The sequence below is a fragment of the Pteropus medius genome, unplaced genomic scaffold, assembly GCF_902729225.1.
Source record: "Pteropus medius unplaced genomic scaffold, Ma_sr-lr_union100, whole genome shotgun sequence".
In the NCBI taxonomy this organism is placed as follows: Eukaryota; Metazoa; Chordata; class Mammalia; order Chiroptera; family Pteropodidae; genus Pteropus; species Pteropus medius.
The window spans coordinates 20,575,781-20,600,462 of NW_024351729.1; the positions used below are offsets into that span (position 1 = coordinate 20,575,781).

Below are 24,682 nucleotides of genomic sequence, written 5' to 3' on the forward strand. Positions count from 1 at the left end.
GGTGCTTTTGCAGAAATATAAACATTGAAATGAAAACAAACAAATAAAAATCAATTCTAATCAATATTTGCTCATTTTGTCTTTGAATTTTTCCCAAACTGCTTTGAATGCTACACTTTGCAAGAAAAGGGTGACTATGGTGGCTGTCTCATCTACATATAATGATCTTAATCCTTATGTATCGACTCCTTCTATGTGCCACTAATTTGTGGAGATTCCATTTAGGTGAACTGTTTCCATAGTCACACATTTACTTAAGCCTTAGGAAGTTGCAACCACTTTTATCACATTTTTCTGGAATTAGGTAAATCAATGGCCAAGGCTAAAAATAGTCAAAATTAGGACAAGAGTAAGGGGGCCATAGCAGAATGGGGGAGGGTGAGGCCCAAGGTACATCTGGATGAAGTTGACACGGCACTCACCCTAGTCGGGGTTGCAACATAGTGGAAAAAATAAGCTTGTAAAGTAAAATCATTTCAAAAGAGCTCTAATAGAGGTATGTAAAAGCCTAGATTAGAGGAAGAAAAATGTAACTAAACTGTGAGGCATGGCTCATGGGGTGGGGCACCCAAATAACATTGTCATTCTTTTCTCATCCCATCCATTTCCTTCATATGGGACTGTGGCTCCCACACATCTCTCTCTATCCCCAAATGCCCATTTTCTTCTACTAGCCATAGCCCATCAATCTCTTATTTTCCTTCTTTCCATCCGATTCTGTATCATACAAATCCAAACAGATCCTGAACTGACAGGGAGAAATGAAACCGACAAAGCCAGAATCCTTCTGCTGTGGAGGAAGAAGGGAGTAGCCACATACACTGTCATATTAATAATATTTGCCTCTTTTTGATGGAGGCCTTTTGCCAGCGGAAGCAGTGCTTAAAGTCTATATTGATTCTTAACACCACGACTGTCTAGCTGCCTGAAAGTGGATGATTCTAAAGATCATCTACTCTAGGGATGGCTAAGATGCAAACAAACACAAGTACTAGAATCTTATTTCTTCCAGGAAGCAAACCTGTACTGGAGGGGGTGTGTGTGTGTGAGAAAGCCAGAGGGAAAAGGAAAAGGAGAGGGAGAGAAAAAAGAGAGGAAGAGAAAAAAAAGGAGAAACTACATAGAAGATAAAATATGGACATAAAGCATGCAAATTTCTTTCACCCTGGTGAGTTACCAGTAATTCTATTTATGCGTCATATAAAAATTTTTAAACATAATATTTGTTTTAAAATAACTCGAGTTTAAATCAAAAGCTTGAAGAACTTCTGGCCTTCAAGAGCAGTCTGAAAATGTCTGTCTCTTCTGGTTTCAGCGCATTTTTAACTTTGTCTCCCTCAAGGCCCCTGCCTCTTCATGGCCTCTCCACATCTTTTCGGCTTTGTGTCAGCTTTTCCCAGGTTCAATTTTAAGAAAGAGAGAATTTGGTTGGATTTGATTTCCCAGTCTGGGCAGAGGTTTGGAGATACTTTGTAAGTTGTTGGAGACTTTGTCCATTCACCCGTCAGCTTGTGGGCCATTTGGTATAGAAAATAGTTGTTTCTCTGCAAGGTTCGGCTTAGTCATGCCTCCCTCAAAGGGGCAGAGACTGCAGGCTGTACGGTTTTCATTGAAAGGGGGTGGTAATGTTATGGCGCGAACGATTCTGAGACCCACAGAGCCAATTGAGATTAATTATGAGCCTTTATTAGCCAGCCGGCGACTCTCTACCACGCAGGACTAGAGATCAGCCCTGAGCTTTCAGAGGAGGCAGCTTATAAAGCTTAAGACCATATCCTGGTGGTCTTCTGAACAAGGAAGCAGATTACAGAAGCAGAAGTTGGCTGTTAGCATATCTTTGCCCAGAATCACACCCTTAATTAACACGTAAGTGGGTTACAGAAGCAGACATTGGCCATCTTCATATCTTATACGCTTCCTAACCTACACCCAAGCAAGTAGGACAACTTCTGGTATCTAAAGATATTTCTTCCCTGTAGCTGACTTAGCTAGTTGGCTTGAAAATTTTCCACTCTTAACTTGAAAATTTTCCACTCTTAACACTAGCGACACCCCAAACTATTGGGAGAGCCTTAGCAAATGCTATTTCATGGCTCGAAGCCTCTGCAGATTCCATTTCCTTGGCAAAAGAATGTCCTTCCTACTTTTGATTGCCTGTAAAATACTCTTCCTTCAGGAGTTGGTTCCAAAGTCATCACATCTATGAAGTCTTTCATTATCACCCTTTTTAGAAGACAGACAAGTTAACTGACTTACTGGATTCATACTCATATTCAAGAATATCTAACGCCAGAGCTCTGACACAAAATGCTCTAGGTGTTATATTCAATGAGAAAAAAACGGAAGTGGATCTTTTGGAGGAGTGATTTGCATTTATCTAGCTCTAGAGACTTGGGCAGCACAAAGACCACTACCACCTCCGCACCAGGCATTCGCGCAGGAAATCTGCGCATGCTCAGAGAGTCGGCGCACGGTTTCCCCGCCCCATTCAGGTTCCCCGAGAAGCCGATCTTCCTCTCAAGCTCCCGCTCCAAGTCCTCCGGAACTGAGTTGCGGCGCGCCAGGTTCCCGCCCGGAAGAGGCGACCAGGCCGCTTACGGACCGGCAACATGGCGCGGTCGGGGAATAAGGTAGAACCATGAGCTTGCACCTTGCCCGCGCTGGGGATGGAGAGGGTGGTTCAGAACAGGAATCATGGGATCACGGCGGTGCCAAAGAGTGAGGAAAAAAAGATCATGGTGGGCCACGGGCTGGATCAGTAGGGCCGAGACCCAGGGATGCGCTGTGAAAAAAGCTGGGGATTTGCAGCCCTCACACCTTAATTTGAGCCTCGCCTTTTGAGCTCCCCTTTCGTCTTCTCAGCCCTCCAATCCTCTCACTTCCTCTCCAGGCCTTCCTCATCCCACCTCTCTCCTAAATCGGCCTCCCCTCTCTACCCTTCGATCCCAGCCCACCCCCTAGCCCCACCTCCTTCCATTGCTTCTAAGCGAGCGTTTTAAAAAATTATACGAGAATGAAAGTTAGCCGTGGTAAACACCTATCCCACAGAATTGTGAAACTTCAAAGAGGGACTGTGAATAAAATAACTTGAAATGTAAAGAAAACTTCATATTATTTCCATAATCTAATATTTCGCATTATTGAAAGTATACTCTGTGTGAGGCACTGATCTAAACGCTTTATTCCTATATCATTTAATCTTCACAAGGAGCCCATTAAGTGAAAACTATTATCTTCAGTTTATAGGTGAGAAAACCGAGGCATAAAAAATGTGCTTAGCCCAGGGCATCCAGTCCATAAATGGTGAAACTCAGATTTGAACCCAGACTGGTTCTGGAGACCTGGAGAATTTCTGCGTTCCTAGGAATCTATGACCCTTGGTGTCCCAGATTAATAACATATTACAATGAATTTTTAAAATTTCTTCAATACAAATGGAGAGTGGTAGTTGTCTAGAAAGGTCACTAGAGGGAGGTGTGTTCCAGGGAGTTGTCCTTCCATCCATCCAAAGGCAAGTTCCTTAACTAGGTATCTGATATACAGATAAACAAGATAGGAGTTTGAGCAACTGATCTCTAGCCCCTTCAATACCCCCTTGGGAAATGTTGATTTAAAACGATTATGAACATATGTAGCCATTCAACTCCCTTGTACCTCTCAGCTCTGGTGGAGCAACTGTTTATGGCAGGTAGACTTGCAACAAAATTCTAACAACCTTTATTGCTTTGGTGTATAAAAACCGAGTTGCTATACTGCCCAGTTTCTCTTTCTTGTTTTTCTTACTCCTGCCAGAAAGGAACTTGAAATGTTACATAGACTGTTTATCTTCTGTACAAGTTCTATATTATAAAACCCTTCGATGCCATTTTTTGGATATCTGATTCAAAGACCTTAGGCCTCTGACTGCTGCTTTCTATGAAATAGCAGAAAGGCTAAGTGACATTCCCAAGGACTCAGAGCTAATTGGTAATAAAGATGGGACTGGATTTCAAGTCGCCAGATTGCTAGTCTAGTCTTTTTTTCACCATAAGAATGATCTTTTCCTTATTTGAATTCAATAAGCTGTTGATACAGCCTAAAATATTTTGGAGGCTAGAATGAGATAGGTGTGGGGAATGTAGTGCTGTAGCCGTGTCATACTGGTGACTCATAATCCACTTGAAATTATTAGTCACTATTTGTTCAGGACTCTTCGAGCTCATACTCAGTTAAATATTGGATGCCAAACACAGACTTTCACATGTATCCTTTTAGTTTATGTTTCCCCTATTTCCTTAGTCCTTATATAATTAATTGCTCTCTAATGACTAGGTGTCTTTATGTGGTTCCCTCAATCTATAATTCCCCTTGCTCACATGACTCCTACTTGTTCTTTAAGACTCCCAAGTTTCATATCCTGACAGCCTTTTCTGCTTCCTTTTCCTTCTTCTATCCCTTCCACTGGTCTTGGGTAGATGCCTTTCCTGTGTGCTCTTAGTGCCCACTGCATACCTTTGTCATGGAACATTGCACTGGTATTACTTGTTTTTATGCCTTTGTCCCCTACTGGAATGGCTTTAGTGTCTTAGTCTTCATTTTAGATTCTCAGTTTATAAACTGATTCAAATTGTTTGGGGTATATCATTTTAGCATATATAGATTGTAGTAGTCACCTATTGCCACAAAACACTTTATAACAAACTACATCCCAAATCACTGGCTTACAATGAAAGCATCTATTCTCATGCTTGTGGGTCTGCAGATCAACTGCAGTCATGTGATGTATTTTGGGCTCAACTGGGCTGTAGTTAGCTCTAGCTTGCAGGTTGTTTTCAGATCAGACCAAAAGAGCAGCAACTACCTGGAGCATGCTCCTGTCTTGGCAGACACTTTCTAGCTTTCAGAAAATATTAGGGCTAATTAAACTTTCTCCATAGTGAAAATTTATGAGTCTTACTTTCCCTCCCTTTATCGTGCATCCCTTAAATATCAGTGCAGGTTCTTAAGGTGAAATAAGCAAAGGACATATCTCTTTCTTTTTTTTTTAAATTTCTATCATGAACATTTCTTAAATACTCTTTGGTACTTTGTTTCCAGGCAGCTGTTGTGCTGTGTATGGATGTGGGCTTTACCATGAACAACTCCTTTCCTGGTGAAGAATCCCCATTTGAACTAACAAAGAAGGTGATAACCATGTTTGTGCAGCGACAGGTGAGCTTGTAACTCGTTCTAACTGCTTGTTGCCTCCACTTAATAATGCAAGATATCAGCCTACTAATAGTGTCCAGCCTCAGTGTTTTGAGGAAGCTGAGGAGTTTTCTTACATACATTTCCATGCATGTCCAACGACCATTAGAGCCTGATATTTTTTTTCTCTTTTGTTTTTGGCCGCTCCACTGAATTTTACAGTTTTTACCAGAAACACGAGGCATTGTAAGTCATGTTTAAAAGTATAATCTTTAGGGCCAGATGGCCTTGGTTTGAACACTTGCTCTGCCAAGTCATTTGCTAATCTTGTGATCTTGAACAAGTCTTTGAACTGCTTTGTGCCTATTCCAGTTACCTTTTGTTGGTAATATCCTATCCCAAAACTTAATGTCTTAGAAGACATTTTTTAAAAAAGCATTTCTCACTGTTCTGTGGGATGACGGGGTGGCTCAGTTGTGTGATTTTTCTCGAGGCCTCTTGTGCATGTTCACTCAGATGGTCACTAGGGCTCAGTCATCCAAAAGCCATACTGGGCCAGATATCCAAGACAGCTCATTCCCATGGCTGCTAGTTATGCCTTGTGGTGGCTATGCACTCAGTTGGGGCTGTCCATCAGAACCCTTGCATGTGGTCTCTCCATGTAGCATGAGAGTCTCACAGTGCAGTAGCTGGTTGTAAGAAGGAATGTCCCAGGAGTGGGTATTCTAAGAGACCTGCCATTTGGCTTTTTATAACGTAGCTTTAGAAATCCCAGAGAGTCATTTCTGATGCTTTCTATTAGTCAAGCAAGTCACTAAGGCCAGCTCACATTCAGAGGGGAGAGGGGATGAATTAGACTCTTCTCTTGTTTTCTGCCCCTTCTACCTGGTATGACTGCTAAGTCCATGAAGTTCTGTTTCATTCCCTGGGTACTGCGTCAACTCCTGGACACCTCTGCTGTTTCTTCTGGGTGTTGCCCTTCCCACTGGGCACTACTACCTCCCATTTGTCATCCTAGATTTTAACAAATTCTGATGACCTGGAGTCCCTAATGTATTAAAGAAGAGAACGCCTCTTATCCCATTCTTGGTTACATTATTTGTGTTGGTTGTATTCAAGTAGTGCTGCTGTGCTCCAGTGTGGTATAGAATTTTTTTTTTTTTTTTTGAGAGTGAAACGGTGCTTTCAGTTTTTCTTTTCGGCTCTGACCCTTCCATGGGAGTCTGAGTGAATCCTGAAAATTGGGAGACTAAACCTGGTGCCAGTCTCATGCGGCACTCAAAATTTCCTTCCCTCTTCTGACTGAGGTTTTGTCGTTGAGCGAGATGACCTGGCCTTAAGATGGATTCTTATTTAGGAGACAGATAGGATTCCAGCTGGCCTGCCCCACTGGTATGCTAGGATTCCAGCTGGCCTGCCCCACTGGTATGCTGGACATGTTTGAACTTCTCCGTGTACAACTAGGGATTGTAGCTGGAGTTGTTAAGAGACTGGGGAATTTAACAGACCAAACAAAAATGAGGAATGACAGAATTCCATCCTCTCCCATGCGGCATTCTCCCCATTGATGTAAAAAGCTTAATAAGTAGGTGGGAACAACACTGCCTGTTGTGTCAGATACTATATAGTTTGATTATGAAATGTTTCATAAAAGAGGCAAATGCAGAGAATTATCTAATGGAAAGCTATTTTCCCATCATCTAGTGATATATAATTATAAAATTTTGCCATCTTTGATTTCTTTTTTTCTTAAAAAAAAATTATAAACGTGAAGCTCCTTGCGTATCCCTTGCTAGTCTTCCTGTTTCCCCACTTTTCCCTCCTTTCCTCACAATTTGCATAGTTATTACCATGTTTATTTTATATTTTTGAACATATATGATATTTAGCATTGTATGATGCTCTCAAAGGTGTATGTAATATTATCATATGATAAATGTAATTTTGCAGCTTATTTTTTCTCAACCTTATGTTTTTGAGATTTATTCCTGTTGATAAACATTGCACAAATTTATTCATTTTTTACTTGATGGTAATATTCCATTGTAGAAATATTCTGCAGTGCTTTTTTGTGTTCTCCTGTTGATGGATAGCTCCCCGCAACCTCCACCCCAGTTTTGCCCTTCTATAAACAGTGCTGAGGTGCACTTTCTTTTTCATTATCTCTCTGTGTACATGGGCAAGAATTTCTCTATGGTATATGTACCTGTAAGTGAAATTGTTGTGCCATAGGATATAAACTGGCAATTCTTTTTTTAATCTCTGGAAAATTTAAACCTTGGTAATCGTTCCAGAAAGACAGACTAAAACTTTTTGAAATTACCCATACTTAGTTTTCATTGAGAATTAGATCTGATTTGGCTAGAATTCTTCAAGAATAGTTACCACCCTCCCATTCCCTTATCCTAAATTGTGCTGAAATGAAGGATAGGACCTATAGTCAATACAAACATTTGCTTAGAACCTAGGAATTGTCATTGTCCCATGAGCTATCTAGCCTAACCTTCTGTCGTTGACAGTAGCTCCAGAGACCTGTTGTCTCACTCCCTGAAGGTTAGGTATCTAATGGCTTCCAGCTGGTACTATATGGTTTTCAACCTTCTAACATTCTTTTCTAGGTGTTTGCAGAGAGCAAGGATGAAATTGCATTAGTCCTTTTTGGCACAGATGGCACTGAGAATGCCCTCGCTTGTAAGGATCAGTATCAAAACATCACAGTGCACAGACACCTGATGCTACCAGATTTTGACTTGCTGGAAGACATTGAAAGCAAAATCCAAACAGGTTCTCAGCAAGCTGACTGTATCCTTTTTCATCCTGAGAATACTCTTAAGAAATTTCCTTTTGTCTGGGAAATTTGGGTGAGGTTCTCCAAGTCCCAGCTCTGACGATATGGCCATTTTTGACTCTTTGGTCATGCAGGTGATATGTTAAGAATTTAATCAGGTTGGATTGTGTGCCTGGATTTCAGACCTTCTTGAATCTTGCCTCTTCTTTGCACTAGTGATATTGAGAGTCTGGGAGGCATTGGAAGGGGAAGATACCGGGGGTTGGAGAAGAGATATGTGTGTATCAACAGTATGCAAGGCGTTTGGTGGTGGTGATGGTTAGAAATGTTTGGACATAGAGAAGATATTTCTAGAAGAGTATAGCATTAGCACTGTCCATGCTTTCTTGGATGGAGGATATTTTTGTGCCAAAAATCAGACCGATATCCAAACTGTGAGATTTTCACTTTCTTCCACAGGTGCCCTCATTTTAAGGGGTTCCACTTATTTTTCTAAATAGTTAGTAGTGCCATCCCTGATCACTAAGAGTAACTTACAAATGCCATATTATGGCTCACTTCATATTTAAGAATGTACCATGATCACAAAAATAGGTTTTAGTTACTGTAAAATGGCATTATAACTTTTGTTTAAATGAATGACATATGTTAGATTACCTTTTGGTTTATTTTACTTTTCCTGGTTATATGTTTCAGGATGTACACTTTGAGATATAGCATACATGCATATATATATGTTAGTGAAATAAACTAATCACACACTGAGCACAATATCCACAATTACCAGCACTGTGGACTTTTTCAGAAAAAAAGTTGCATGTTCTTGGGATAAAGGGAATGTTTGGTGATATCTTCTGCCCTTAACTAGCTGAGTCCTGGATGCACTCATCGTGTGCATGGATGTGATTCAACAAGAAACTGTGTAAGTGTCTCAACTGAACGGAGTTGGAAATGAGTCTTTCTTCAAAAATAGTATGGGTTGATGTATTCAGTGCACTGTGTGATTCATTGTTAATCAAGCAGCATTTTTGTGTGGCTATAGAAACTTGATAGAATTCTATGGTTCAGTTCAGCCACTCTTTTTTAAAAATTTAAAAAGAGGAAGGGATATACTTCAGAATTTCTCTGAGAGAAATACATGTTTGGCTTGTTCAGGTCCCTTCCTATTTGACTTAAGCTAATTACCAGAAATTAAAAAAATACCTAGTACCATGGTCCATGTATTACTGAAATTAGATGCATAGGCACTCTGGCCAGCTTCTTGATTCATTACTTACTTATTTACTGGCCTTTAAAATGTGTCTGTGAATACACACATGAGCACATTCCTTGACCATTAGGAATAACCTTTGCACTAAAATTTCAGCCCTAAATTCGTATTATTATTTCTTAATCTCTATACATACTTTGCAAAATCCTACCACTAGCCCTGTGAATAGAATCAGACCAGCATGTGTGGAAAGTACACTCTCGCTAGGCTGAAGTCGTAGTGCACTGGGAGGGTTTCTTGTTTCCATTCGCCTGTTTACATCCCCTAGAAAGGGATCCTTTTTAATGATAATGATATCTCTAACCAACGTTAGAGTTAGGAAATCCAGGATATAATATATCCATAATGATCTGAAATTTTCTCTAAGATGAGTTATTTTCTCTAAAAGTATGAGTTATAACTGGGTGATTGTGTGTTTGGTAGGAACTTAACTGAGCATCAATAAAATGTGAACTCTTAGGAGGTAATCACATTTGTTAACTGTCTCGAAATCTATTCCTTAGCCTCCTTCTGTTTAGTGAACAAGTGTGTTTGAATTTGTAGGAAATAATTCAGGAGAATGATTTCTTAATGTGATAACTCTCTTTTTCAGAGGAAAGAAGTTTAACAAGAGGCATATTGAAGTGTTTACTGACCTCAGCAGCCCATTCAGCAAAGATCAGCTGGATACAATAATTCATAACTTAAGGAACTCCAGTATCTCCCTGCAATTTTTGTAAGACCCTAAGAACAGTGTTTGTAGACAAATCCTGTGCTCTCATAATGCAGTGAGTGGGGCCCCTTTATAGAGCACTTGCTTCCCAGGAGTCTTCTCTCTGCGCTGAGTTGGAATCTGTCAGATGACTGACCTCAACAAATATTCACCGATTACTCTCTATGTCTGAGGAACTATTCTGAGTTCTGGTGATAAAGGGATGAAAGACAGTGAAATATAGGAATTTAGCTCAGTTGTAGATTGTTTGTTCACTGTTCTTAGGCTCAAATTATTGAGGAATTAGAGGAATTTTTGAGAACACACAGTCTACATAAAGGACTTTACCCAAATAATGACCAGATCAATAGTGTTTTTTCTTGAACAGCCCTAGAGAACTATATCTTACAGTAGACATTTTTAGGGTAGAGAGGAATGCCAACTTGGGGATCATTTTAAACACAAATAATGCTTATTTTTAACTCTTTAAGACCTATAGGATACACGCACATATATAAAATGTAATTTGCTTATGTGTATTTAGAGAGGAGGTATACAAATTTAGGGAGGAATGTATTTCAGTTTGTTGGGGAGTTCCTCCCCAGGAACTTTAATTTCCTCTCAAGGCATTTTCTTTCTTTATCTTATATCCCTAGCAGAAAGTTCTTTTTACTACACTAATCCTTCCTGCTGTGTCTGAAACCTATTTTTTCTTGTCCTATTTTTGGCGAAAGCAGAGTGATAGCATAAGATGTTGAATTATTAGGCGTCTGGGACCTCTCATTTTTCAGACTGAGAGCTATACTGAGAAGCCTCCAGCTCAGAGTGGTGAGCCTTTGGCTTTAAAATGCCTGCCATGGGGGATTAAGCACTTGTCTTTCATGTATGTACCTCTTAGAACTGCTGAAAAATAGAACTGTGGAAAAATAATTCAGAATAACCCATCATACTGATACTTGTTAAGACAGTACTTCAGAGAAATTAAGTGCTTTTAAAGTGACACTTCTCTCTTTATTGAGCTGAGGTTTTTCTCAGCACTTCAGCAGCCCAGATTGGCTTCTGTTCTCTCTTCATCATCTCAGGATGCCTTTACATAGCTGAAACATACCACACTTCTGTCAGTGTCACTGTAAAGGGCTACTTTTTTTCTGTATGAGCAATACTGTAAAGCATGCTGAAGAGGGAACGTAGCTTTTTTTCTCTACTTGCTTGTTATTTGACAGGTTGTATTTTTTTCTTGGGTAATATTTCTTCCTGTGCCACAAACCTCTAGCATATAAAGCATACAGAGTAGAGTTTTGGTTTTATTGTTCAGCATAACCTATGTAAGATTGATTGTTCTTGGTAGGCTAAAAAAAATACCAGTGGGTCAAAGAAGTGCTATATTCTAAGCAGGCTTGTTCCTTGAACCTAGTTTTTAGTTTCTTCTACTGACTACTGAGAAAGTTTATTTCTGGTTTACTGCAGAGTAGAAAGAATTGTTATTGTAACTTCTTGTTCTAGGGTAACTTCCTGACTCTTCATTTCCCTTCTTCCTGGTTGGTATTAGAGAAACCTCAGTAGCCTGATGCAAAACCTATATGCTATACCCTGCTCCCTGGAAGCTCTTTGTCTGCTAGGTAATACAGGACATGCAAATCTGTCATGCTAAGTATATGTAGAAAAAATGAAAATAGGAAGCTCTATCTTAATTATAGAAAAATGACAAGCAAATCATCTTAAAAATAACAATCCACATAGGGTGACTGGCAGGTAATGTTGAGTGAACTGAAACGATTGCTGAATTCAGTTGCTTTGCAAAAGTAATATGCTACATGGAAAGGACATTGCCCTTAGAATCAGATGACGGAGTCTCTGCTCTATCACTTATTAGCTGTGTGGCTTGGCAATATTATTTCATCTCTGTAACTTTAGTTTCTTTTTTTAGAAAATAAAGGTAGAAATCTCTATTACCTGCTATGTAAGGGTTAAATGAGATTGTTTACATGAAAGTGTTTGTAAAGTGCCATGCAGCGTATTATCTTAAGACATGTTTGGTTGGTTGGTTTTCAGTTCAGGTATTGATTATTGGATATTCTCAGGACTAGTAACCCCAGTCAAGTTTTAGTCAAACAACTGGAATGAAACATAAAAGCGAAATTGGTTTTACTTATTTCTAACAATTACCTAATTTCTGTAGAGGAATTCTTCGTAATAATAATGTTGATATTATTTGAGTTTTAATTATTTTATACAAATTCTCTAATCTTTATAATAACCTTGAGGGATATTAATGAGCACTAATTTATGTATTTTTGTGTGCCCAGAATATCACTCAACCTAAACTAGGAAGCATTTCTTGCTAAACTTTAACTTCTCGGCTTAAATGAGGGCTGACCTCTTCTGGATCTGGCCCCCAGGCTGCCACTAATTCCAGGATTTTTTGATAGTGAAAGGAGAGGTTTAAATACTCAATCTCTCTTTGGTAGTGGAGTTGGGCAGTGTGAGCTGGAATTTGTTCAGCGGTGATGTGGAGGAAGCCAGTCTGAGAGAGTGAAGCCAGCATAAAAGCAAATGACTGAATATGGAGATAGAGAGTGAGAGGGTCAGGTAATTCGTATGATGTTTGAGACACTGTGTGTACTCATCCTAAGGCCATGTGCAACCCTGACCTTTCAATTTGGTTATATAAGCCAAAAGATCTCCCACCTGCCCCCCCACCCCCCTTTTTTTTAACCAAATCACAGAGGCTTCAGTTACTTGAAACCAGTCGAATATTGGCTAAGGTAGGTAAGTGCCATTTGACAGATGGAAAATTTAAAGTTTAGGCATGTTGACTGACATGCACATTTTCTCATAGCCAGTGACAGTCATAGAATTGGAACCCAGTTTATTATCTGGCTTCAGAGTGTGTCTTCTTAACTACTACTGATCTTTTCCTGATAGTTTGCCTTTCCCAATTGGCAAGGAAGATGAAACTGGGGACAGAGGAGATGGCAGCTTGCGCTCGACCACCTTGGACCTGCCTTTCCTTTAAAAGGAATAACTGAGCAACAAAAAGAAGGTATTCAGATGGTGAAAACGGTGATGATGTCTTTAGAAGGTGAAGATGGGCTGGATGAAATTTATTCCTTCAGGTAAGAAGTGAAATCCTTGGTGACAATTTTCATCATCACCTGGAAGGTCTTAGGAAAATATCTTGACTTCTACTTGGGGAGGTTCACATGTACTGCAGAGTTGATCCTGTATTTTCAGATGTTACCTGTTTGATGCTGGTCTTTAAAACTTCTCCTGAAACAAAATTCAAACCTCATGATGGTTTTAAACTCGACTCATACTTGTACTTGCAATGTCCTATGAGACAGATTAGACCTGGTTCAGACCCATTCATTCCCCAACAAATCCAAAGCCAAAGTGTACCATAAGCTTTGGAAGTAGGGTGCCAGGGAGATTATCTGCTACTCATTGTAAATTATTTCTGAAAATTAGAGTTTCTTGAGGCTTTTTTGTCCATATTGTGTAACATCACATAATTCTCTACTTTCTAGATATGTTTTTCATCTGTACCAAGGGATCTGTTATAGTCTGGACTGTATGCTTTGAATGTGTTTGGTCACTAATTCCTTTTGTTCCTTATTTTAGTGAATTCCACAGATTCCAAATATCTCCAGTAATCTTCTCTGTTGTGTTTGATTTAGGGGCCAGATAAAAAGAGAATTGATCTTGGCTTATGTTCAAATGAAGTAACACTTTACATTATGTTTACTATGCCCCAAATCTCCCTCTCTATCCCCAGTAAGAAACCTAGAGTTCTCTGCTTTACTTTTAGACTAAAATATGGTTTCCTAAGTTCCTTTATCCCTTGGAGAGGCTTTATTTAATTCTCTCTATTATGTGCATATACACATACCTTTTATTTTAAGAGAATTAGAATTAAATAAGAATTGTGCACTTGTGAGCAGTGATGTTATAGTATGGTGCCCACCTTGAGATATTCTAGATGGGGGTTCTTATTCTCAAGTCCAAGGTTTTGAGGGAGCTGGTGAACTCTTTATATTATGTGCATACTCATTTATGAATGTCTTTTCATCATATCCTCAAAATGTCCTTGGTCCTGAAAAAAATGTTAATAGTAACTGGCCAAGTTGAAAGAAAAGATTGAGTAGGGGAAGATAGAGATGTTTGTTTTCACCTGTCAGTAAAGTAATTCAACTCCTTTCTCCTAAGCCAACTCAGTTGTATCCTGGCTCTCTCTCAACTATGATCATCACATTCCTGCCATCCCCTGCTGTTCCTCTTTCTATGATCAACAACAGTTCATTTCTCATTCTAGAAAACTAAGTGCATCATCTAGCACAAGTTAACATTTTGGAATTGTTGTTTTCATTATACATTTTTCTTTATTAAGTGAGAGTCTGAGACAACTGTGTATCTTTAAGAAAATTGAGAGGACTTCCATGCCCTGGCCCTGTCAGCTGACCATTGGCTCCAATTTGTCTATAAATATTATGGCTTATAAATCGGTAAGTGGTAGGTACACATTTTTTAAAGAAATGCTACCTGACAGACAAATATGCTTACATAAGGAACTGACAATTCACGTGTGGGTTATTCAGTACCGTAATTACTGCTTCTCTAACTGCTCTCCCTGTTTATTTCATTTCTATTTGGCTTTTATGAAAAAGGTGTACTAGGAGGGGAAGTTTTACGAATTGTCTGTGATTGAGGTTGATTCCCTCCTCTTTCTTTCTCTCCGTTGATAATTGATTATTAATCATGAGTTTCAGGCCTTCTCTTACACACTTTCTCTCTCTCTCTCTCTCACTCTTTTTTCTCTTTTAGGGAAGGAAAGTGGAATGCATTAAGTCATGTCATTATATATCACAGCAGAAATATAGCCTGTACACTAGAGTTAAGTTCAGAGTTTTGAACACTCAACTACACCTAATTCTGTTATTAACGATCTAGTAGTAACAATATCTGTGAAGTATCAAAAAATATTGACTTGTTACTGTGAGATTGCCTTTTGCTATACATGTATGTTTGTATATAACAGTATGCTTTCAAAAGTGAGTTGCTCTTGGTAATTATCTGTTGAAATTCCAGTTTGAGTGCAAGTCTCTTGCCCATGCTGCCATATGACCCTCCTTGCCTTTTTTATTTAACTGTACAAAATAAATATATAAAAGCTTTTAAATATACAAAATATACAAAAACATGTTTTTATGTATTCAAGTATTTTTTGTTTATTCAAGGACTTAATTCCAAACCACACTGTACATGAAATCTTTGTAGGTCCTTCTTTATTTTGGGATCCATCAGGCCTAGAATAGTGTCCCTGAGCACTGAGAATACAGTCTCCTTCCTTCTTTCTAGTACCCCCGATTTTCTTATTAACTTATGACTACAGATAGAGTGTTCTCCCTTTCTTTATTGGAAAATTGTGGTAACAAAATGTATAGGTCCTCTTATATTAGACAATCTGAGGGTTTTGTATAGAAAGTGTTTGGGTACATACAAATATTAATATTTACCTGTGGATAACTCTAGGGAAAATTAAATGTAGAAAAAGTTATGAAATACAATTTCTACAATAACCAAGAACAAAACAATTTAGCTAGAGTAATTAATTGTTCTGGATTTTTTCCTGCAAAAAAAAAAAAAAATATATTAAAGTTTTACCTTTTATCGACTGGAATCTTAGCTTTCTGTGTTTTCTCTTTACTTTTGGAAATAAGATTCTACAGGAAAAAGTTAAAAAGTCCTGGATGGTTGTAGATGCAAGAACCCTAAGAAAAGAAGATATACAGAAAGAAACTGTTTACTGCTTGAATGACGATGATGAAACTGAAGTTCCAAAAGAAGATACGATTCAAGGTATGCCAATAACGGTTTCCACTTTTGCCTGAAAGAGATTTTCTTCCAGGTGATATGTGTCTAGAGACACAGCTCTGAGGGGATTATGAGACACTGGATCCTTTAGCTTGTCTGTTGGATCTTAGGCAGAATGGTTCCCAGGGATGCACTTAGGTGTTCCATCTCTCTAAGTTTTAAATGTCTCAAGTGATGGGACATAATGCTTGACTTTGTTTTAAAGTTTGAAATTTACTAGCTAGGAAAACGCTTATGTTAATGTGGCTGAAGCAAGTTTTTAAATTTATCCTATTTTATTTTTTACTTCCATGGTGATTACTTTTCTGAGTGCCAATTTTAGATCTTATATCCTGCCAGATAGGCTCCGTTAAGGTAATTGAGCGGGTAAGAAAGATGATTTGTGTTTGTTATATTCCTTCATGTTCACTAGGATCTTTAAAGATGTGTTTCTTATATTATACCCATTTGATCTGTATAGTATGTCTAAGTGGCATCTCTATCCAGGGGGCTCAGAAACTAGCTGAGAGTGTCTAAATGTCCAAGAGCTAAAATTATAAGATAACAAATGATGGCTATGATAGAAACTTATTGCCAGACCGTGTGCTACCCAGTATAGTTTTAGTTTGCAAGCCTTGAAAAAAATGCCTTTTTAATCTGTGGCGCTGTATTGCAGTGTTTCTGGATATCTGTATTATTGTAGGGGCAATGGGGTGGAGGGGAGTGGTTAAAAGTGGTGGTGATGCTTATGGTTTTTCCTTTCTCCCGATGGATTATGTATAGAATATAATCAATACCCTATAATCTCTACTAATTTTTTAATTTAATTGAGTAGTATAATGCAGTTAACATGAATTTTGGAGTCAGACCTGGATTAGAATTACATCTCCATCACTTGCTAATAATTTGATCCGAGCTAGTATAATGACCCACCTATAGTAGGAAGAGTAGCATGATGAAAGGCAAAAGACCAGGAAAATAGAGGACATTCTCAGTGATTTCAAGCAGTCAAGTTGGTGTATTGGGCGTATACAGATGAGTACTGGAGAGTAATATCTAATAGAGAACCTGTATTTTCTCTTTTATTTTTTTTTTTATTTTTATTTTTTTTTAGGCTAGGCAACCCTTGGTTGACCTCACAGATTGCAAGGACCTTGTCAGCTTAGAATCCTTTATTTTTTTTATTTTCTAGTGCCTATAGTGCCTATAGCAAGCACCTGGTCTTCCTAGGTGGTCTCCCATCCAAGTACTAACCAGGCCTGACCCTTCTTAGCTTCCGAGATCAGACAGAATCAGGCTTGTTCAGGGTGGCATGGCCGTAGACTATATTTTCTCTTTTAATCTTCACAACAGCCTAGCAAAACAAGCAATCTTGTTATATTCATTTTATAGATAGAGGAATTGAGGCTGAAACACATTTATTAGTGTATTGAAAGTCACATAGCTAGCAGCTAGCAGAACTTGAACCCAGGGCTATCTGACTTCAGAGTCTATATTCTATATGCTATTCTGAACTAGAAAGGGCTTTGAATGATAGGCCAAAGAGTTTATCCTTAATTTTGAAAGCAACTTGGTTCCATTTATAGTTTTGAGGAGCAGAATGTCATGGGGGCTGTGTTTTAGGAAGGTTAATATGACAGCTGGAGCTCGGATAGATTGGAAGAAGAGACTAGAGTTGAGGGTGCCAGTTCTTTTGGTTGAAGCAGAGAAAGCAGCTCTGGTTATCTTAGGCAAAGGGAAATTTATTGGTGGAGCATTGGAGCAGGAAGAGTTAAAATTGTTTGAGTTCAAAGAGCATAGAATTTCAGCTTTTCTCTCTCAAACTTTTTGCAGTTACCACATATTCCTTTGCCTGTCCTGCATTCTCTATGCCCTAATATGTGGAGTTCTCTTTCTTACTCATTGGGACTAGTATGTATGGACAAAGGAATATGGTTATGTGTTGTAGTCTATTCTATACTTTTTGCCATGTACAAAAGTTAGTTATTGATTTGTCCTTTAAATAGATGAACCAAAAAACGTTGGAGTTTTAATTAGAATTTTTCAAAGTACTATTACGTGATTCAAGTAAGATGTCTGATGACAGAGAAAAGTTAGAACATTTGATTTAAATACCACTCTTAATCATATGCCATACATTTCCTTGTTAATTTTTTTGTTGGAATTTTATAAAAAGACATAAGGTAGAAAAACATTTTTAAATTAAATATATGACATCAACAGATTAACAGGGACAAATAAATGATGGGTCACAGACTCTGCCCTCAATCACGTTTCTTTGCTTCCTGGAATAAAGGTGCGTGTGCTTTTCTTTTCCTTTACCCAAAGCCAGAATCCTTGGATTTTGATGATCCTTCTCCCAGTGAAACAGATAAGACTGTGTATTGGAAGACCATTACCTTCCACAGAGCAGAAGCCCTGGAACAGCATCGGGGTTTTTTGTTGTTTTTTTTTTTTTTAAAGAAGCCAAGCGCCTATATTTGTATGAATAACCTAAATAATGAAAAAGAAAAAAATAGACAATCCAATTCCAGAAGTAAAATAAATTTAAATGCAGAAAAATAGCCAACTTATAAATTCAATGTTTCTCAAAAGAAGAGTTTTGGCTGCTTCTCTTAGGCATTTGGGTACTTCCAGCATGCATTTTTGAAAACATTTTGTTCTGAAAATTTTCTATGGATATTTTTCTCTGTCTCTAGGTTTCTGTATAAATGTATTCTTGTTATTATATTTACAAATTATGATTGTACTATAGTCAACCATGGTTTATCTTTGGAGGATAACTAGTACATTGCATTTGCTACATTCTTCTAGGCTAAATAATCATTAAGGTAACTAAATTGCAGAATATGTACTTAAAAATGTAATTAGATTTTAATTGACTCTGTATTGTATATGTTTGTGTATCTGCAGCTTCTTTTTCACCATTGATCACAAGGGGAAGAAATTCGATTCCAGGGAATAGTATATGGAGGCTTGATCCGGAGTGTGCATATATTGTTAATGTATGTGGAGGGCTGATTTCAGCGTGTAGAAAACAAGGCCCATATGCTTAACAGATACTCTTCTCGTTCTCTAGGGTTCCGCTATGGGAGTGATATTATTCCTTTCTCTAAAGTGGATGAGGAACAAATGAAATATAAATCGGAGGGGAAGTGCTTCTCTGTTCTGGGATTTTGTAGATCTTCTCAGGTACAGCACTTATTCTACTAATTGTAACAAAATAAATGGGCTTTTTCTTGTTATTATTTGAGATGGTGTGATTTTGATTAGTCCTTTTATTTATAATATATGGTTATTTCACTTTTAGTTTTCCTAAAATGTAGTCTAGGAGTTATTGTTGCTCTCTGATTTTGGAAGAGAAAAACCAAGATGTGGAGAAGTCAGCACGAATCAGATTCAATTAAAAGTCACGTCCTAGCTTTCCTGTCAGTCATAGCTCATAGTAGCCTTAAACAGTATCTAGTTCTTTGCTATTATATTGCTTTTTCTAAACTGTTATGTATAATGGAGTGTTTCATAGGAATAAAGGTCTAGCTGGGTATTGAATGACCATAGACCTTAGAATAACATTGATTTATGCATTACCCTTCATCTCCGTGCCCAACAAAGAGGTCTAAGATGTGAAACTTATCTAAGTCATGCTGTTTTAGACACCAATGCAAAGATACAAAAAATAGACACAATGGGAAATGCAGTAATTCAGTGAAGGTCGTGGGATATCGTGTACTCTCCTAGAAAGAGTTATTAAAGATTCCTGGATGTCTTAGCTGAAACTGTTCTTGAGGTAGGCAACCAAAGAGAACAAATAAGTATAAAATGTATCTTTTCAGGCTCTATAGGGATGAAAAGATTTTTGTTGATTCTAGATGAACTCAATTGAGAATTATAATAACAATAAATGTTAGTCAGTATACTGGATTTGAACTTCTTTATGCTGCTCAAGCACATAATCCCTGTGTGATTCAGTGTTCGAATAATTCAGTGAGGTTGGGGAGAATGTTTTTCATGATATGCCCAAATTGTAGGATACATTTTTAAAACTCATAAGCTGAAAATTGGGAGGATTTACTTAAAGTCAATGTGATTTAATAGTGAGGATAAATGCTTTTTGTAAGTTGAGAATCCCTAACAATTTTCTAACAAATTACACCAAATAGACTTTTCTTAAAAATAAAATTATTCACTTTGGGAGGTATATAAACTTAAAATTTACGATTACTGATAGTAGTGCTTCCAAGTCTTTTCTGTGAAACAGCCTTCATTCAGACATGTTTGTAGAAACTGGCCTCCTTTCTGATTCCAGATAGGCCGAAAAGACCTGTCCAAAACATCTGAAAGTGTAAGTCAGGACACAAAAAATTGAAGTCACCTGTGCCAGGGTAGGAGTGGGGACCTACTGAATGGCAAAGCAAAAAGTAGTGAGCCGAACAAAAAGTACATTTTCCATTTTTAAAGATTTTTACTAACTTAAAATTAACTTTTAAGTCAGGAAGTATTTTCCAAATCTACTTTTTGTTGTTTTTAAGCTCTAAATTATTTTTGTCTTAAGTACAATCTCAGAAAGGTACAATGAAGGTAGTCATAATAACAATCATTTATTGAGTGATTATAATACTCCAGTCAGTTTACTAAGCATTTTGTATAAATTCCTATTTAGTTCTTGTTATGACCTTCTTAGATAGGTGCCATGATATGTATTTTATACATTAGAAGCTTCAGAGCTGTTAAATAATTGGCCAAAGGTCACCTAGCTAGAAGGTGGTAGAGATGGATTTTGAACCAGGTCTCTCTGACTCCAAAACCTATGCCATTGATCATTTGTAATCTGCCCACCCGGTGGACAGCCTCATTTTTGAATAGTCTCATTTTTACATACGTGCTTTCACGTTGTCTTAGATGCATATACGTCATCTTAAGAGCAAGATGTTTTCCATGTCAACCAAGATAAAGTATAATAATTGTGCACCTTGTAACAGACTAGTAATTATCTTTAATAAGATCACATATTTTCCCAAACTTCCTAAAAGTGAGGGAAACTAACATTTCTGGATTGAACTGATGTGAAACTTTTCATTATATAAAATAGGTTTTTTTGGTTTGAGATATTTTTTCCTTTTTTGAATTGTGAATTAATCTTCTCTTTTAAATTTTCAAGAGTCTTTTCAATTTATCTTCCTCCAAGTCGTCAGTGTTCTGGGTATCTAATTATAGGACAGATAAGAATTTAGCCAGAACTTCCCCCAAATGGCTGGCTGTCTTTTGAAAAGTCATTTAGGTGCCTTAGGAAAAGATATCATTAGCTCCTCTTTAATCAGTCAAGAACTATTACAGATTCTATTAGGAGGGCAAATAAATCTGTATAAATGTAGCAAACTAAAAATATAGGATCATTCCCATATTTCTTCAAATAATGGTTTTCAAATGGGGAATGGAAATGGAGATGAAGGGTTTTGAATTATATGGGCCTCACCCCACACCTTTGAGACTCAGTCTTCTTGAGCTGCTCTTACTTGTGAATGTGCTCATAATTTCTAGGCTTTAGAGATAGGAGGGGACTATACTATACCCAAAGCAGTTCCCCTGATATACTTTGTTTCTATGCTACTCCAGAGTCACACTGTTATCTCTGCCCAGGACACTTATGCCCAGACTTTTTATCTCAGTTCCTACACATCCTTTAGGTCTTAGTGTCACCATTTGTAGAAGCCTTCCCTGACCCCTCATGACCAGGCTAGATGCCCTTCTCATGTGCTCTTATAGCATCGACTGTAATACTGTGCTTTTGTGTTCTCGTAACACTGTATGATAGTACTGCATTGCAGTTAATTTCATACTTATCCAAGCTTCTCAGGGCAATTCTAGATCCTGTTCATTGTTTTTATAGTGCACAGAACAATGTTTTTGACACATACCAGGTGCTCAGATATTCATGGTGTTGAATCGACTTGAACCTCAAGTAATAAGTTGCGTCTATTACCTGTGAATGTTTTTCAGTGAGAACATTTTTAATAGAATTTCTTAGTAGCGTGTAGCATTACAGTTTTACGTGTTACTTATTTTGGATTGAAACCAATTCTTTTGTTACTTACTCTTGTAGGTCCACAGGAAATATTATATGGGAAATCAAGTTCTAAAGGTCTTTGCAGCAAAAGATGATGAGGTGAGTTGACAGTGGGTCTTTGAGGTAGTGTCACAGAATTGAATTGTCATTTTAAGTCAGTTGGGGCTTTATAGTTTAAAATGACATTAGTTCTTGCAACAGCAGTGGGAAAATTCACTGACTTTTAACTCTGAAGATGGAGAAATGATAAAATAAATTTGTCATCCTATAAGCACAAGGTCTGAGGACATAGTTCAGCAAATTGGAGATCAGGTGACTGTTATAAACAAGAACATCTGAACACATCCATTCATTGTGGGAATCCCATGGTCTGATGTTCAGGAGGGTTGGGGTTAGGTTGACATTTTCATTTTCATAAACATTGAACATTTAGTGCCAGCTTAAGCATCCCAGAGGTGAGCTTCACTGACTCATTGGACCACTTCCACCATCCAGAAATTCGCCTTTTTCCCCTTCCCTCTCTCTTTGTACTCTCCTATCTTCCCGAGACATTCTGTTTTCAGCCTGGTTTCTGCCTGGCCAAGAACCAACTCATGACTATCACATCTTACACTCACACCTGCCCTCTAAGTAAATATTTTCTGTGTAGCCTCCAAGTTAGAACTTGTAATTTCCTTGGAGATGTTGATCTGAACTTGAAGATTACAATCATAGTCTTTTGAAGATTACTCAATCGGGTCTCCAAATTTTGGAAGTATTTGCATTTGAAATTAATAAACTGGATGTGGAAGGCTCGTTTGGGTTGGGAGAAGAGTGATGGTGTAAATGACCTAGTCTTCTTTATCTCCTCATTTCTGAAGCTTAACCGGCTGCAGATCTAATAAATGAGTATGCCATTATTCTGTCAACAGTTAAAATTAGAAGAAGAAAATGCTTGGCTTCCACTCAATACTGAATGAATTTATTAGTGCACAGTAGGCATATGTGAATCCTCAAATTTGAGAATACTAGTTCATGGATTTCTCCTGAATCAAATCCATTTGGGAAACATTCAGTTCTAATATATGTTAACATATCTCGTATGCCTTTCTAACTTCTGAAGTTTTAATTTCTTATTGTCCCTTTACACAAAGAAAATTCTGAATACTTCATGTGATTGCTAGGTATGCAGTGAGGAATATCTTGTCACAAAACTGTGTTGAGGTACATGTGATTATCTTGACTTGCTAGCTAAGGGTGGCCTGGGGGCTTGCATAATTCAAATCCAGCCTCATACAGCCCTTGTAGACTACAGGGTCACTTTGAAATGACTGAAGGAAAAATATTGTCATTTACTAATGAGAAAGAGCTACTTTTTGGTGTCAGTGCTTGATGTCATAGTCCAAGAATAATGTTAACTAATTGTCACTTATGAGATAAGCAGGGGAGTAAGGAAACTGTCATATGAGGACTTCCAGTAAAAGATTGCGTGGAGAAGACTTGCATAGGTAGGTAGGGGAGTAGGAGAGATGACAGACACAGCAGCCCTCTTCATACATTTGGAGGGTTATAATGGAGTGGAAATTAAACTGTGCTTCCTACCAGAGGGTAAATGGGAACCAAAAGGTGGTAGTTTTGTTCAAGGTGAAGAATTATCTTGTCAACAAGGATTATTATCTCCAAATGGATTGGTTCTTGAAGAGAGGTGGTCAGATCCCCATTTCTGTAAGTTTCCAAGCAGTGTCCTTATTACTACCAGTCAGGTGTTGGAGAGGGAATGCCATCCTCATGTGGGTTGTTAAACTAGATGAATACTGTTGTTTTTCAGCAAACATGCTATGATTCTGTGAATAATCCCTTTTAAAAAAATATGTTTTCTCTGGTTATTAACACATAATTATTCTTTTGTAAAGAAAATTTACACTTTTTGTGCTGGTTTGCACTGTATGTGGAAGAGAAGGGGAAAAGGGAAAGAAAAGGGAATAGAGCTTTAGTGGAGTTTCCTGTAGGTGTAGTGTCATATGACAACGTAGCAGTTATTCAAGACCCCATCCTTCCTCACTTTACATATCCCTATTGGTCCTATCAAAGACATCCAAATAAAAACTTGCAAACCAATTGAAAGTAATCTCTTTCTCAGACTTCCATTGTGCTTATCTGGTCTCTCTTTCGGGACAAATTAGGATATATACATTCTGTATTTGATACATTTCTCATGTCTGCTAGTAAAGAATGTATTAGCTCAGTGAGATCAGGGACTTATCTTGATTTTCTTACAGGGTCTAAGACAGTGCCTAGCAAAGAGTAAGCACTAAGTAAATACTCCTAGAACTAAAAACATGATGAGTCTATTGTGAAATCTGTAGAAGATTTTGATGGCAAGGTATACTGAGGTCATAGGTTTTTAGTGGTGGAAATAGGAATGTAAATAGATAACTTCAGTGAAGGTTAGCATTAATACTGAGAAAAGTCTAAAGTGTTTAGGGAGTTGTGGAGAAGGAGAGAGTTGTCTAAAGCAAATCTGAAATGGAAAGGATATCAATTTACTGAGCCTTGAAAATGGGTTAAAAACTAGAGAGCCAAAGATTTGGAGAGAACATTCTAGCTAGAAAGAAATTGTGTGAATGAAAAGCTACAGATGAGAGAAAGTACAAGACTTAACCAGGAATAATGATTAGCTCACTGAGGCTGGAGTATAGGACCATTGGAGGTTTTTTTGGAAGGATGTGACATGATCAGCTCTGTGAACAGCGGAGGCAGTGATGGAAGAGAACGGATGGATTTAAGAGTTGGCATCAAAGTAGAATTGGCAGAGTTTAGTGAACATTTTAGGGTGAGGGATGAGTAAGGTGGCATTATGAAAGACTTAGGAGC

At 37.9% G+C, this 24,682-nt stretch overlaps 1 protein-coding gene across 1 annotated transcript in view; it reads left to right on the forward strand.

Moving 5' to 3' along the window:
* Positions 1-2,472: 2,472 nt before the first annotated feature.
* The window catches only part of XRCC5 (X-ray repair cross complementing 5), a 77,049-nt gene continuing 54,839 nt past the window's right edge, over positions 2,473-24,682 (forward strand). The window contains 11 exon segments of the mRNA XM_039844722.1: positions 2,473-2,630; positions 5,077-5,190; positions 7,785-7,968; positions 8,828-8,876; positions 9,817-9,939; positions 12,841-12,899; positions 12,902-13,031; positions 14,303-14,417; positions 15,633-15,771; positions 18,845-18,957; positions 21,866-21,928. Of these exon segments, the coding sequence (XP_039700656.1) occupies positions 2,610-2,630; positions 5,077-5,190; positions 7,785-7,968; positions 8,828-8,876; positions 9,817-9,939; positions 12,841-12,899; positions 12,902-13,031; positions 14,303-14,417; positions 15,633-15,771; positions 18,845-18,957; positions 21,866-21,928 (1,110 nt within the window). The 5' untranslated portion in view covers positions 2,473-2,609.